Below are 16,296 nucleotides of genomic sequence, written 5' to 3'. Positions count from 1 at the left end.
CAAAAGGAAACGGCCAGTTCTCTTAAGGACCGAGCTTGGAAGACCCGGAACACCACTTCTGCCTACTCTCTTGGTCAAAGCAAGTGTCGAGGCCACTGCAGGTTCAGAGGGAGGGAAAATAGACTCCGTTTCTTGATAGATGGAACAAAATGTGTGTCCGCAGATCAGAGGAATCGTTTGCAGCAGAATTTGGAGACTATCTACCAGAAATGTTCAAGTGTCCAGTCCTGAATATAAGAAAACCTTGCCTTGACCCTGCTTCACCCCAGAAATCCCCTCCCTGCCTCACTCCCCCCTCGTTTATGCATCCCATAATCATCTGGATCAGCCTCTCTCCACTCTCCTGAAACGCCCCTCATCAATGACCTCCTAACTGGCTGCCACAATGTCCACCTTCAGTTCTCACCATGCCTGCCCTACTCATGGCCTCTGAAGCTGCTGACCGCCCCCTCTTCCTGGAAACGGTGCTCCTGCTTCCTGTGTGCTCCTCTCTTTTGAGTCTCGTCCCACTCCTCTTCCGTCTCCTGTGTTAGCGCCCCTTCTTCCACCAACCCCTGAAATGTCAAATCTCTATTTCCAGCTGAAGCTCTCTCCTGAGTTTCAGACCCGTGTTCCTAACTTCTGGATGACTGTTCTGTGGACATCTCAACCCAAATGAAAACCCTTCTCCTTGGCTCCCCGTCGTGTTGGTATGAATGAACAAAACCATCGTTTACCTGGTTGCTCCAGACAAAAACACGCCTCCCACTCTCATTGCCCACCACCCTCCCATATACCCCCAACCTGATGGTCCACCAAGCTTGTCACCTTTCCATCCTGGTTTGCTCTCCAGTGTGTCCCGCCCCCCTTCACCCTCATGGCTGTTGCTCTGTTCAGGTCTGATGGTAGAAGAGTCCCCACACTGCTCTCACTGGTCTTCTTGCCTCAGTTTCCCTACCTGTCATCTCTCCTTGTTCCACACCAATCTCCACCCCACTCCCCATGTTACCTCTCCCAAAGAAGTCTGGCGGCTCATGACAACAGTGCTGAGCACAGCTTTTCACAAAGTTTGCTCTGTGGATGTTAACAAGAACCACCACAAAAGTTCTCCAGACAAATACATTTGGAAAATGATGGGTTTGAACAAAACCAGGCAGGTTTCTTTGCCACCTGCCTCCTAGGATTCTCCAATGTGCTGGTACGCACAGACCCAGAGATAGTCTGCAGCTTTGCCAAGCTCACTGACACAGGAGCCTTTGCTCCCAGAGCATCTCCCAGGACAAGCATCCCAGCGCACACGCCTATTGAATAATTTCCAACCGGTTGAAGCCTAAGAGGAACGCAGTTTCGCTCGATAGGAATGATCTTTGGGTAACCTCCTTAACCTCTGTGAGGCTCTGTTTATTGTCTGCAAAAAAGGGGTGATAACAACCCCCACCACAGAGGCGGGTGTGAGGATTAAGTGAGGCAGCACTTGGAAGATCACGACACACAGTAGGTACTCAGTGATGGCGGTCGTGTACTCCGCCAGCGATTCCTTGAGGGAGGCAAGCACAAGAAACTAGCTCTCAGAAGCATCACTGGATTCTTCCTCCTCAAAGGAGTTCCTTTGGGCTATTTCAAAGAATTTCTCATCCTTCAAACACGGCTAACTCAGAAAAAAAACTGTTTACTCCTAGAATCAAAGACTTTGCAACTTTGGAAAGAGAAAACTAGGGGATCTAGGCGAGGGGTGTGGAGAGGCGGCAGAAAAGTTGAGTGGTGTCTTGGCGCCCTCTGCTGGTCAAGACGTGGAACTCCAAGGAGACAGGCAACCTAGGCTTCCTGGCCTGGGGACCCTGCTCTTGGGGGGGCTGCCCGCAGCGCAAATCCGTGACCTGAGAGGAAATTGCTCTTTTCTGCCCCTGAGCAGCTAGCTCCCTCCTGCACTGCTCTCAGGGACTCTCCAGATTGTCACCACTTGCAATCCACAGTTTTTCCATAGGCCTTCTCTCAGCAGGTAGCCACCTTTACCTCCTGCGTCAGGGAGGAAAAACTGAGGCCCCCAGAGGTGACTCCTCAACTTCCGGCCTGGACCCCAAAATAGGACTGCACACACCCGCGCCTCCTTTCCTCCCGCTGTCGGAAGCGAACCCTCCTGCTGGGCTGGGGAGGCCCTCTCCCATCTCTTACAAAACCCAGACGTTGCTCTACACCTGTTCCCTGTCTCTCCAGTAATTTTTTTCTTTTACTTTTTTTTTTAGTAGACTATTTTTAAAAAGTATTTTAGAGGGGCTGGCCCCGTGGCCGAGTGGTTAAGTTCGCGCTCTCCGCTGCAGGCGGCCCAGTGTTTCGTTGGTTCGAATCCTGGGCGCGGACATGGCACTGCTCATCAGACCACGCTGAGGCAGCGTCCCACGTGCCACAACTAGAAGGACCCACAACGAAGAATACACAACTATGTACCGGGGGGCTTTGGGGAGAAAAAGGAAAAAATAAAATCTTTTAAAAAAAAAAAAAAGTCTACAATCCCACTACCAAAAAAAAAAAAAAAAGTATTTTAGAGTTACAGAAAAATTGAGAGGATGGTACAGAGAGTTCCCATGTACTCTGCACCCAGTTTCTCTTACTATTAACATCTTACATGGCCATGGCACATGTGTCACAATTAATGAACTGATATTGATACATTATTATCATTAACTAAAGTCCATAGTTTATTCAGATTTCCTTAGTTTTTGCCTAATGTCCTTTTTCTGTTCCAGAATCCCATCCAGGATAACACATCACATTTATTTGGAATTTAAAATTATTTGGAATTCTACATTGGAAATTTGTCTTTTCTCCCCCATTTAATTATTCAATCATTTATTTATGTCATTATGGACTTGTGGATATTTATCTAATACGAATTTAATGTAATTTGGGGTTATAATCTAATACTATATTTATTTTATTGCTAAAATGGTTCTCCCTCCAATATTTTTAACTTCTTTTTCTTCTTTGGTGTCGGACACATAGTAATATTATCAAGGCTTGCTCAAAGATGTTTATTGCAGCATTGTTTTCAATAGCAAATATTGGAAATAACCTAAATGTCCATCAATTGGGGAACAATTAAATGATTTTGGTATACCCACTGCATGGAGTACTGTGTAGCTCTCTCCTCACTCCCCACTGCTTTCTTTCCAGGAAATAGCTCTTCATGTACTTGCATGGAAAAATATAGTGATTAAGACTACAGGCTCTGGAGACCAGCTGAGTTCAAGTTTTGGTGCTAGGGCCTTGGGGAGTTACTTACCCTCTCTGAGCCTCTGTTTCTGTATCCATAAATGGTGATTACAAGAGGATCTGTTTCATAGGATTGTTGTGAGAATCAAATAATGCACATAAAGTGCCCAGAACTGTGCCTGGCACATGGTAAGCTTCAATAAATATTAATTATTAGTAGTATTATTATGGAAAGATCTCTAAGACATTGCATTGAATGAAAAAGGCAAGTTGCAAAAAATACAGTGTAGCACCATATGTAACCCATATGTATGACATAATACACAATAATATGTAACACCAAATGTATGCAAAATGTGAGACGTCATCAAGCATTTTCCCTGTGGGGGAAAAAGACCTCCCTCCACCCTGTGTCTGCCACCATGCTCCTAGAAGGAAGTTTCTACTTATGCCTCTTTATCCCAGGGACTCTATTACTGTGGGACAGTAATAGCAATAAAAATAGCTAACATTCGTTACTCTTGGCTCTTACCATGAGCTGGATCCTGTGCTAAGCTCTTTTCATGGATTCTTTCCATTTATTTCTCCCGATAAACCTATGCGGTAGGTGCTACCATTACCTCCACGTACAGATGGGGAAGGTGCGGCTTACAGAGGTTAAGTTTAGAGCTAGCCAGCAAGCATGGAGCAAGGACGCAAACCCAGGCAGTTAGACCTTCCACAGTCCTTTACCCAGACTCACCAATTTATAGCATTTTGTCCCATTTACATCATTATTCATTTGCTTTATATATATATATATATGTATGTATATGTTTTTTCTCCTGAACAATTTGTAAGTTGCAGACATCACGGTCCTTTATCCCTAAAGACTTCAGTGTGTATTTCCTGTGAATAGAGACATTCTCTTGTATAACCCCAGCACAACTGTCAAAATAATCAATGCTATTATCTAACCCACAGTCCACATTCAAATTTCATCACTTGCTCCACTAATGTCTGTTATAGCTATCTATATGTATTTATATACATTGCTTATATGGTTATATATATAAACGAACCTTTTCCTAAAAACAGAAAAATGTCCCCCACGTGCATGAATTTGAGCCAAGTGGATATTCTCAAGGGTGGACAAACTGCCTCAGAGTCTGGGAGGTGAGGGAAAGCCAAAGAGGTCTTGACTGGCTGGTGAAACGCGGCAAGTCAGGGGGCACGCGTGATGGGGAGGCAGCCTTCATTCCTCCTCTCCTTCCCACGGCTGGATGGCCCAGGGCCATGTGGGCTCCCACTCTCATGCCTGTAGCTGTTCCAACGTGAAGGGGCCACAGAGCTGGTGAGAGAGCTGTGGGCAGGTCCCAGGAAGGAAACGCTGCTCCAAGCTGCCACCTCCACCCACAGAGGAGCTGGCTGGTGTGATTTAGATTTCTGATGGTTTTCTTGGCATCCATCCCATCAAAATGATCTTAACTTTCTGCTGGGGAGTCACTGCTCATTCATTCTCAGCTCACTGGGTGGGATCAGCTTAAACCCGGCAGGGCATCTGATCCTGTTGGCTACAGTACATGGTTTGGGTATGGGTGGCTGCCAATCAAAACCAATAAGATGCCAAGAGATGTTTGCTGGAGCCTCCAGATATATAAACTGTCCATCTTCCTTGATGGAAATTGAATAGACTCTTGCCTGCTGGAGAGGCATGAGCACGGCTCATGCCCTGGGAGATGGCTATTTCCATCTGGCCACCATGAGCAGAGAGCAGGCCTGAGAATGGAGCTAGCACCAAAGAAGGGGAGCCAGGAAGTATAGTAAGAGAAAAACTAGGTTCCTGAACATATTATTTGAGGACTAGATCAAACCATACCTGAAGCTCTACCCCTACACTGTTCAGTTACATAAGCCAAAAGAGTCTCTTTATTATTGAAGCAGTGCATTTAGTTGTAGAGGTTGTTCGCGATGTAAAGCGTCATAATGAAGACAGATGGTCCAGTTCCATTGGATTCTATTTAATCAGGCTTTGCATGAGGTGCTGGGGAGACACAAAGATAAGCAAGATGGGCTCCTGTCCTTAAAGAGCCCCTTTTCAGTCTGAAGGAAAGGAAGAGAGATGAGAAGGACACCTTGAACTTAACCTCCGCCTCACATGAAATGCAAATATCCCTAAGAGGAGATCATACGAATCCTATAATCAGTTAACAGACTCACCCTTAGCGGCCCAGCCATGAACGCCCATCTCGCATCATTGCTGGAGACACTTCAACACCAAGAACTGATAGCTGATAGTTTTGCTCTAAGGATTTGGGACTGAGTAAGTCCAAGTGCCCATTAATGAAATACGTAGCAGACTTTGAAAACCCAAATCCCACATCATTAAATGTGGTTTGCCAGACTTTGCCTTTGATTTTAAAAAACAAGCCTCCAATTTTGCCCCTAACAGCTGCCAAGTTTGACCTTGCTAAACAGCAAAATCAAGAGCATCCACTCACAGCTGCAATGCGCCTCGATGAGATAGAGGCAGTTAGGTTAAGACTGTCATTACAGATTAACCCGGCTCGGTCTTAAAAGATCAAGTATTGGGGCCGGCCCCATGGCCGAGTGGTTAAGTTCGCGTGCTCTGCTTCAGCGGCCCAGGGTTTCGCTGGTTCGGACCCTGGGCGCAGACATGGCACCGCTCGTCAGGCCATTCTGAGGCGGCGTCCCACATAGCACAACCAGAGGCACTCACAACTAGAATATACAGCCGTGTACTGGGGGCTTTGGGGAGAAGAAGGAGGAGGAGGAGGAAGAGGAGGAGAAGAAGAAAAGATTGGCAACAGATGTTAGCTCAGGTGCCAATCTTATTTAAAAAAAAAAAGAAAGAAAGAAAATCTTCAATTAAAAAAAAGACATCAAATGTTAAGAAAAATTTCAGCTCTACGGGACCCAGCTGTTTGTCTCCTGGAAACAGCCTAAAGCATGAAGAGATGCGACACAAAATGAATGCCATCAAGTGCCCTTCGGCAGCACAGACACTAAAATTGGAACGACGCAGAGAAAATTAGCATGGCCCCTGGGCAAGAAAGATACACAAATTCGTGAAGTGTCCCGCATTTTTCAGGTACACTCATCACGCACAAAAAATGATAACTACGTGAGGAGATAAGTTAACTAGCTTGCCTGTAGTCATGTCACTGTGCATATGTATATCAAATCATGTTGTACACTTAAATGTATACCATTTTTATTTAAAATATACAAATTAAAAAATAAAAGGAAAAAGACATCACCATAAAAACAAACAAAATGCCCTCGAGATACCCTTCCTCTCACTTGAGGACACAAAATAATGTAAAACAGTTGCCGGAACCCCTAGGCATTACAAAGTTTTGCTCTTGTTCCTGTTTCTGATGAATTCATAACAGTGAAAAATGGATATTTTGCTCTTTTTTTTTTTTTCTTTCTTAAGGCAGCCTGTTCCCCGGGATCAAATAAGAATCTGATTAGGAAAATAGGAGAGACCCAAGGAGGTGCCTTGTATCAGTCGGGTCCTCCAGAGAGAGAACCAATAGGAAATCTAGATAAATAGAGAGGCACAGATATAAAGAGATGTATTATGAGGAACTGGCTCATGTGATGACAGACGCTAAGTTCCACAATCTCTCATCTGCAAGCTGGGGACCCAGGAAAGCCAGTGGTGCAATTCAGTCTGAATCCGAAGGCCTAAGAACCAGGGGAGCCGATGATGTAGGGCAGAAGACCAGCTCCACAGTCAGGGAGAGAGAAAGACTTCAACCTTCCCTCTGCCTTTTTGTTCTACTCAGGCCCTCGATGGGTTGGGTGATGCCCACCCACATTGGGGAGGGCCATCTGCTGGACTCAGTCCACTGATTCAAATGCTAACCTCCTCCAGAAGCACCCTCACAGACACACCCAGAATGTTTAACCAGATATCTGTGCATCCCTTGACCCAGTTAAGTTGACACATCACCTGCCTGGTAAGGGAAGGGCTGGTGGAAGGTGGGAAAGGAGAGTGAACAGACGGGCCGGGAATTTGGTGGGAAGAAGTCACAGCAGATATCCTTGTCATGTCCCTCAATCATGTCACCTTTGGCACAGATGCCAGAGGTTACTCTACCCTGCCCTGCATTCTAGAATGTGGGATCCATTGAAAGCTATTTAGTAACCACTGGCCTGCCTGAGAGTCCTTAAGCCCTTTGTATTGCAATATCGCTGAGTGATTTACAAAACTACCATTACTTACGGGAGCTGGGTCTTCATAATAAGAAAAAACCATATGGTTGGAAAAGTCACGTGCCAGCACATGGAGGCTACAGAGCTGAAGAAGAGACGAACCCTGCGCTTGAGGATCTTAGAGACGACAGACCCAAAAACAGATCGTTCAGATATAATGTTGCTTTTCACTTTGTTATGGGTTGAATTGTGTCCCCCTAGAAAGATATGTTGGAGTCCTAACTCCAATACCTCAGAATGTGACCTTATTTGGAAATACGGTCTTTACAAAGGTAATCAAGTCAAAATGAAGCCATTAAGATGGTCCCTAATCCTATATGACTGGTGTCCTTATAAAAAGGGGAAATTTGGACACAGTTTCTTCAGTCCCACTGCCGGGGTTTGAGTCTCCCTCCCATGGCTGTGTGACCCATGGCAAGTTGATCAACTTGCTTAAGCCTCTGTTTTCTCATCTCTAAAGTGGGGTTGCTAATAGTATCTATGTTGTAAGACTGCTGAAAGATTCAACATACATCCAGTTACTTGTCATTTCCATGAAGCAGCCTTCCATTGTCCCAGCGTGCATCTTACATTCATACCTCCAGAGAAAATCTGCTGGGGTGACATTGTACCATCCTGTATGGAGCATCCCTATTGGACAGACTCTCACAGGCCCGTATCACCAGTGACTGGTCATGCTTACGTCCAGCCTATCCATTGCCACTTTGGGCTTGGGTCTCCATCCCAGGACTGACCCAATGGCAGCAGAAGAATAATCTAGTCACATGATACCAGGTGAAGCAAGAGCACGGTGCCCCCCGCCTCCCAAAGTAACCACTTTCCTCAGAGGAGGACTCTGGGTGTAGCAGGCACTCAGAACTGGTTGGCCTGTGCAGTACCATTGGTTAAGAAAGGAAAAGAACCCAGGAAGAGCCTGAAAGAGAATGAAGGAACAAGGGATAACAAATCTATTATTATTGTTTTAGGCTTGTTGGGAGCATTGATTGAATCCATCCACAGAGAGTACTCAGCAAAGTGCTGGGCACATTGAGAGCGCTCAATATATGGTAGCATTGAGGGTGACGACGATGATGACGATGTTGAAGCTGATGGCTGTTATCAGGTCTATTTGAGGTTGAAGAACAGGTACAGAATGACGGGGAGAGGGAGATAAAAACCCTAAGGTTTCAAAGCAAGAGCAGTTCCTGGGGATGTAACAGGCCAGGCTGAGGTCCTGGAGGCGAGAGTGTGACACTGGTACACCCAGCAGCTCCTTCCTCCCTGAGTCTGCAGACAGATTCAGAGTGCCTAAGCTTTGTACTCTCCTGGGGTCTCACCCAGTGCCCACTCTTCCTACCTCGGCTCCCTGGGGAGACTTTGCCATCCCTGATGCCTTGTTCGAGGTAGTCGATTCTCTCTTCATCCCAGGACTCCAGGAAGGGGCCAGTATTTGAGGCCCTCCTGCCACGGAGAATTCGCGCTCTTGCAGAGCGGCCGGGTGGCACACACAGGTGACCAGCGTGAGCTTGGGCTGCGGGGGAGGTTCCAGAACATGAGGCTATTTTTAGCCTGGCACAGATGCCCAATTCCCAGCTAAGGGAGAGGGCATGGTAGGTGGGAAGCAATCTTGCTTTCATTGTTGATTATTTTATTAACCACTTAGGACGCTGCCTGCAGTGAACATCACCTGGTTTCCTTGCTTCCTTTTCACGTTCCTTCCTGCTTATGACTTCAGAAACAGCATGCTCCTCCAGGGCCCACATAGGGGTCAGGGAGAAAATGAAATTGACCAAGTGACAATGAATGAGGGCAAGGCAGGGATAAATGTCCCATTCTGCCCCGTCAGCAGCGGGAGTGGGTCCAAAAAGACACTTAGCCTCACAAATTGCTCACTTATCCTCCCTGTAGTGAGTTTGCTCCAAATGGTTTGGAAAACCATTGCGGCTAATGACAGGCGGCAGGCCCGTGGCTGGAAGCCGGCCAGGATGGGCCCAGCAGGAGTCTGAATTGCGCCTGGATTCATTATCTTTATCTAGTCCAACATTTTACGGGTGGGTTTTTTGTTTGATTTCAAAGTGAGATGGTTAGGTCATTATTTGTTAAATTATAGCTTTTAATTAGAGGATCTATTGAAATGAAAAGCCTGACAGAGGTTTGCATGCCTCTAAGTTTTTGTTTGGAATTTATAATTATCGCTGTTTGGAAAAGATTAGTTTGGGGGCGTTAAAGTCTTTCTTTTAAGAAAATCCTCAAATTATATGCTGTTGGGGGAGGGGGTGAAGGGAGAAGCCAGTAAGCTAGATATAGACATTACAAGTGATGTTATCTGTGTTATTATCCATGCCCAGTGTCCTTGTATTTGCAGAAAAAGAGAGGCATGGATGTTTATAATAATTTATATGCTTTTTCCCAGGGTAAGCCCAGACGGGAAACGAGGCCCCAACGAAGTAGTGAGCTGGCCAGCAGAGTGGGTAGCCAAGGCGCTGGCTCAGATGGAGTTTTGTTTACCACTTCCCCATTCCTGTTCTCCCGGAAGGTAGGGAAGGGGGGCAGCCTTGGTAGATTTTTCCCCTTGGGGACTTGGTTTCTGGCTTTGAGAGGAACGAGGAACGTACCTCGTTCCGTGTTCCGACTGGTGCTGAGCTGGCTTCCCCCGCCTGCCTTAGCCCACGCTCCGCTGCTGCAGAACGGCCTCGCGTCCAGCAGGGGGCGCGCCGCCGCCGGATTGAGAGCCGTCGCCTCCTTCCCTCGGGAAAGCGCGCCCCCGCCCTCGGCGCGAGCCGTGGGCTTTTCTTCGCGTCCCCCTGTTGGTTTTCCTTCTCTGCTAAGAGCAAGGATGCAGATGACGTTCTCTGCGCGTTGGGCCTTGGGCTATGAGCGGCTGTCAAGGTGGGCGCCCCGCTTTTCTTCATCTTTCGGCACACGCCGTGGGGGGCGGGGGGCAGCGAGAGGCCCCCCGGATTTGAGGCATGTGGTCCAAGCCTCTTGCTGTGTGCTCTGCAGGTCCCACCGACAGCGAGAGGAAAGCCTCTGTAGAGCGCGCGCCGGGCGAGCCCGCGGCCACCGTCCCCTCCTCCGACCTCCTCTGGCGCTTCCACGCCTCGTGCCACTGGACCACAATCCCCATTAGGACGGAGACCAGGGTTGTCCTCTGATGTATTAGGGACCCCCAGCACAGGGCCTGAAACACAATAAATACTCAGTGAATGGATAAATAAATTCATGTAAACCGTTGTTTTAATGATATAATTCTTTCTTTCAGGTCCTGAGCATGTATGCTGTGCCAGGCACTGGGGAATCAGAGATTAAAAATATAACCCCTGTCCTTAAAGAGATTACAGTCTGGAGGTGGAGACAGACGTGAATCTGGGCAACTGGAATTTCTAGCTACCCCTGGTTAGTGGCCAACTAACTTCATTTAGCCAGCAAAAATCACAGCAGTCACCTAGTAGGGGTACATTGGCTGACCCACAATATCCTTCTGAAATTAAACCACTTCTATCTTGGCGGTGAACTTGACTCCTACCCTTTCCCCGGGTTGTGGGGACAGGGCGGGTTTCCAGTTAGATGCCCTCAGCCTCCTATCTCTTTGAAGTCCCAAATTGCCCTCTACATCCCATACTTCCTATGAAACCAGGCCACCTCGCAAAGGTCACTTTTGACCCATTGGCTGTGCATGAAGGTCTCTCTCACTGATTTTTCCCTCAGAAGGAGAGATGAGAAAACAGCTCATTAATAAATAGCACTTTGTCTTAAAGGAGTTTCGGGCTTTTGCTGCTATTGGGATTTTGCTTGTTTGTTTCCATTTTGCTGTAGAGTGTGGATTTGATGCTCCGCCTCCCCATCTTGCTTTCATCTTTATTCTTAATGATCACATTTACTCCACTTACAGGAGTAATCAAAGTAATGAAACCCTTTCCCTGTGGGGGAGAGCAACACAGATAGGAGGCCCTGGAATAGGAATTGGTTTTTGATGAGCAAATGTCAGATTTTATAGGAGATTAGCTTTGGGGATTGGAGGGAGCGTTATCATTATGGTCTGAAACAACTAGATGCATCTCTAGAGCTCTGATGGCTGAGAAAGTCAGAATAAATGTTTGGGAAGTGGTTCAGTGCACATATTTTGGTCTCTGAAAAAGGTTAGAGCATGAAATGAGTAAAGGAAAAGACAAAGCTTTTCAGCTCTTGCAACAACAGACAACAAAAATTTAATCTTTATCCTTTTGTGGTACTGAAAATTTCCTAGAATTAAAAAAAGAAATTTTAATCATACAATTGCTCCAGCTCCAGCTGTGTGCACTCATGTGAATCAAATACTGTCTGTCATTTAGATACACTTCTCCCCTCCATAGCCCCCAGCAAGGGTCCTGATGATTACAAAGAGAACCACTGCACGATGTGGTTTCACAGGGGAATTCTTCCAAACCTTTAAAGAGGAGATAATCCCAGGGCAGTTTAAACTGTTACATACTATAGAAAAAGAAGGAAAATTTCCAAAATCTTTTGAAAATGTGAGTACAAGACATACCAAAACACTAAAAACTTCACTAAATATATAAATATAGATATATCTCACTAATTGATATTAATGGAAGAAGTCCAAATGCAATATTAGTAAACAGACTATAGCATATTAAAGTTAATATATCATGACCATATGGAGTTTATTGCAGGAATTCAAGGATGGTTCAACATAACCCAGAACTTCCTCTTCTAGTGGTAGTGGACTGGGTAACTTAGAAAAATCCTCTCCATGAAGAAAAATTACGAAGCTGGACAAAGGATAACAAACATATTTTTTAAGGCACCAAAGAGTTAATAAGCTAGGGATCAATTACTGGTTGAGATCCAGGAGAGTTTGGGAATACAGATTAGTCAGTGAAGCACTTGGGGCCACTCTTTCCAGAAACATTTGCTGAGAGTCTAAGACGTACTTTGGCAGTCCCACAGGGATGAGGGACAAAATGTGGAACCCACCTTGGTAGGGACTCTGGTAAATCACTCCATCGCACAGTATTTAATTCAGATAGAATCTAAAACCAATGGAGGAATTGACTGATTTCTCAATAAGTATGTATTATCGGAACAACTGGGTAGTCACTGGAAAAACAAAATTGGATCCATACTTCACACTGCAAATGAGGATAAATTCCAACTGGATCAAAGTTTGAAATGGAAAAAAAAAATGAAACCATGAAAGTAATAGAAGATATGAGAGGATTCTCTTATAATTCCAGAGGGAGTAAGGCCTTTCTCCTTACATCACAAAATCCAAAAGCCACTAAAAAGAAATTGATAAATTTGGCTACATAAAAAATTCTGCAAGGCAAATAACATAAACAAAGTCAAAAGACGAGTGACAAACTTGGAAAAATATTTTCAACTCATAGCAGAGGCAAAGTTGACAAGAAAAAGATTAATAACGCAAGAGGAAAATGGGCAAAAGATATAAACAGATGGTCCACAGAAAAGAAAAACGGCTCTTATTATGAAAAGATGCTCAACCCCAGTCATAAGATAAATGCAAATTAAAACCATATTGAGATATAATTTTTCACCCTTTGTACTAGTAAAAATCCAAAAATTTGATATCATACTATGTAGGCCAGGCTATAAGAAATCAAACATTCTCATGCATTCTTGGTAGGAAGGTAAATTGACACCTGTATTGAGGGCAATTTGTCAATATTTATCAAAATTACAAATGTATACACCCTCTGATCCAGTAATTCCATTCCCAGGATTTTTTCCTATAGATATTTTTTTTTTTTAAAGATTTTATTTTTTCCTTTTTCTCCCCAAAGCCCCCCGGTACATAGTTGTATATTCTTCGTTGTCGGTCCTTCTAGTTGTGGCATGTGGGACGCTGCCTCAGCGTGGTCTGATGAGCAGTGCCATGTCCGCGCCCAGGATTCGAACCAACGAAACACTGGGCCGCCTGCAGCGGAGAGCGCGAACTTAACCACTCGGCCACGGGGCCAGCCCCTCCTATAGATATTTTTATACATGTTCAAAATAACATTCATACCAGGTTATCTATTATCATTATGTAATGGCAAGAGATTGGAAACAGCTGGGGGCTGGCCCTGTGGCCAAGTGGTTAAGTTCCCACGCTCCGCTGCAGGCGGCCCAGTGTTACGTTGGTTTGAATCCTGGGTGTGGACATGGCACTGCTCATCAAACCATGCTGAGGCAGCGTCCCACATGCCACAACCAGAATGACCCACAACGAAGAATATACAACTGTGTACTGGAGGGCTTTGGGGAGAAAAAGGAAAAAAATAAAATCTTAAAAAAAAAAAGATTGGAAACAGCTAAATGTTCAACAGTAAAGGATTGGTTAAATAAATTATAATGTCTTCGTATGTTGCAATATTATACAGCTGTAAAAAGAGAGTAAGGAATCTCCTTATGTATTTTACGGAAAGATCAACAAGATTCATTTTAACCAAAAAAGGCAAGGTACAGAACAATTTGCTACATTTGGATAAAAAAAGGAGAGGGGAAAATAACATATATCCATAATAGCTTGTATATACAGAAGAATTTTCTAGAAGGATAAACAAGAAACTAGTAAAACAGAAGTCACCTGTTGGGGCACACAGGAATGGAATGGATGGGGAAAGGGGTGGGAGGGAGACTTTTTCTACATTTTTTTTTTTTGTGTTTGAACAATATGGATGTCTTATTCATTACACCTCTGGGGTGTAGCCTTGAGTGTCATGGCCAACTCTCCCAACCCACTATCAGAGGAGCAGATGGACCATATTTCCCAGAAACCAGAAGAGGTGGCCCTGAGCCAGACTCTTCTGGCCAAAGCCATTGACTTCTCATCACCAGCTGGGCTTAGGATGGGGCCGAGGTGGTTTGTAGACAGAATGAGCCTAACCGGCCCCTTCTTAGAATTTGCCCCTAATTTTAATCTAGATTATTTTTTATTGTGGTAAAATAAACATAATATAAAATTTACCATTTTAACGATTTTTAAGTGTATAATTCAATGGCATTAAGTACAGTCACAGTGTTGTGCAACCGTCACCACCATCCATCTCCAGAACTTTTTCATCATTCCAAACAGAAACTCTACCCATTAAACAATAATTTCCCATTCCTCCCTCTCCCCAGTAGAAGAGCCCCCTATTCTACTTTCTGTCTCTATGAATTTGCCTGTTCTAGATACCTCATGTGAGTGGAATCACACAGTATTTGTCCTTTTGTGTCCGGCTTATTTCATTTAGTATAATTGTTGGAAGGTTCATCCACATTGTAGCAGGTACTGGAATTTCATTCTTTTTTGTGCCTGAATAATATTCCATTGTATGGATATACCACATTTTATTTATTCATTCATCTTTGATGGATATTCGGGCTGTCTCCATTTTTTTGGCTCTTGTGGATGCTGCTGCTATGAACATTGGTGTCCACATATCTGTTTGAGTCCCTGCTTTCAGTTCTTTTGGGAATATATACCTGGGGGTGGAATTGTTCTAATTTTGGCTTTTAACCAACTGAGCTAACGAGAGCAACACTTCTCAAAGATTAAGGACTGGATGTTAAGACCCTTGACTGCAAGGAAAACCTGGAAGAAAGTTAAAATACAAACAATGTAAGACAGCCAAGTACCTTCTATGTGCAAATGTGACACAACCAAAATGGTGGTGAAACAGGACTGTGAGGCCACCAAGTAGCCACAGGCTTTAACATCTCTGCTTTGTTTCCACAAGCGCTCCACAGTCATGTTTGTATCTCATGTCAGTCTTCATCCTAGGGCTTGAAGGATCTCAAAGGATGCCTGCCTCCCCTCTCCACCCCCAGGGAAATACAGATGGGTCTGCAGCTTCTGCCTGCTCACAGGTAAACTGGAACCTGAGCCGTGCCTCTTAATATCACAGGGTTTTGGGGGGTTTTTTTTTTTTTTTTTTTTTTGCCTTTTCTCCTGCAAACACCACTTGGATTTCTCCCGGGGAGGATTAAACCCTTCCCTGGTTCTCAGCATGTGGTTTAGGTGCAATTAACCCCACCTCCAGCTCCAAGGATGAATCATAATTGGCTTAAGACAGACTGTCCCAACCCCCAGACGTGGCGATTGGTTTAGAATGAATAGCTAACCCGAGCCAATCAGATGCAAGGAAATGTTTGCTGGGATTTCTGGGAAAGAAAAGCCCCTTGGGGCCGGCCCTGTGGCCTAGTGGTTAAGTTCCCACGCTCGCTGCAGGTGGCCCAGTGTTTCGTGGTTCAAATCCTGGGCACGGACATGGCACCGCTCACTGAGCCACACTGAGGCAGTGTCCCACATGCCACAACTAGAAGGACCCACAATGAAGAATATACAACTATGTACTGGGGGGCTTTGGGGAGATAAAGGAAAAAAATAGAATCTTAAAAAAAAAGCGCCTTTCTTTGGGGGAAGTATGCAAATAAGCAAGGATTTTGCCTCAGGAGTTGCTGGCAGCCATTTTGCAACCATGAGAGAGAGCATACCTGACATTAGAACCAATGCTGAGGATGATGAGAACGCAGCAGAGAGAAGTTGGGTCCTAGGCGCATTGTTTGAGTCCATATCAAGCCCCACCTGAACTTAGCCCCCTCTCTCAACTGTTCAGTTATGCGAGCCATAAAATTACCTGTATTTTTTAAAGCAAGTGTGAACTGGAGTTTCTGTTATTTGCAAGATAAAGTTGTGCCGCTAATTCAAGCCTCTGTAATCAAAGCTATAGATCCTCCAGCGAGAGGAAACGGTTCCCTGTTTCTGTGACGTGTAACTAGATGTCCGGCAGGGGATGCGGGCAGGAGAATGGGAGGCTGTAAGGAAGGCGTCAGAGTCCCGGCGGAAGACCACTTTTTCCTGAGGGGAGATGCTGTGCCCCAAGTGATGGCATTAGGGCCATCCCTCTATGAATTGGA

The 16,296-nt window shown here is 45.1% G+C and overlaps 1 protein-coding gene and 1 non-coding gene across 2 annotated transcripts in view; one reads left to right on the top strand and one right to left on the bottom strand.

The window, feature by feature from the left end:
* LOC124247217 (collagen alpha-1(I) chain-like) overlaps nt 1-16,296 on the bottom strand; it is a 36,352-nt gene that overhangs the window by 337 nt on the left and 19,719 nt on the right. The window contains exon 2 of the mRNA XM_046676295.1: nt 10,008-10,573. Within this exon, the coding sequence (XP_046532251.1) occupies nt 10,008-10,573 (566 nt within the window). The remainder of the gene's footprint in view (nt 1-10,007; nt 10,574-16,296) is intronic.
* LOC124248035 (U6 spliceosomal RNA) lies at nt 6,173-6,277 on the top strand. Its single transcript, XR_006890917.1, has one exon. It is a non-coding gene; the product is annotated as a U6 spliceosomal RNA (small nuclear RNA).

Source organism: Equus quagga, chromosome 11 (assembly GCF_021613505.1).
Source record: "Equus quagga isolate Etosha38 chromosome 11, UCLA_HA_Equagga_1.0, whole genome shotgun sequence".
NCBI classification, from domain to species: domain Eukaryota; kingdom Metazoa; phylum Chordata; class Mammalia; order Perissodactyla; family Equidae; genus Equus; species Equus quagga.
Note: the sequence above shows the minus strand (reverse complement) of the source record. Positions and strands in the feature narration are given on the sequence as shown.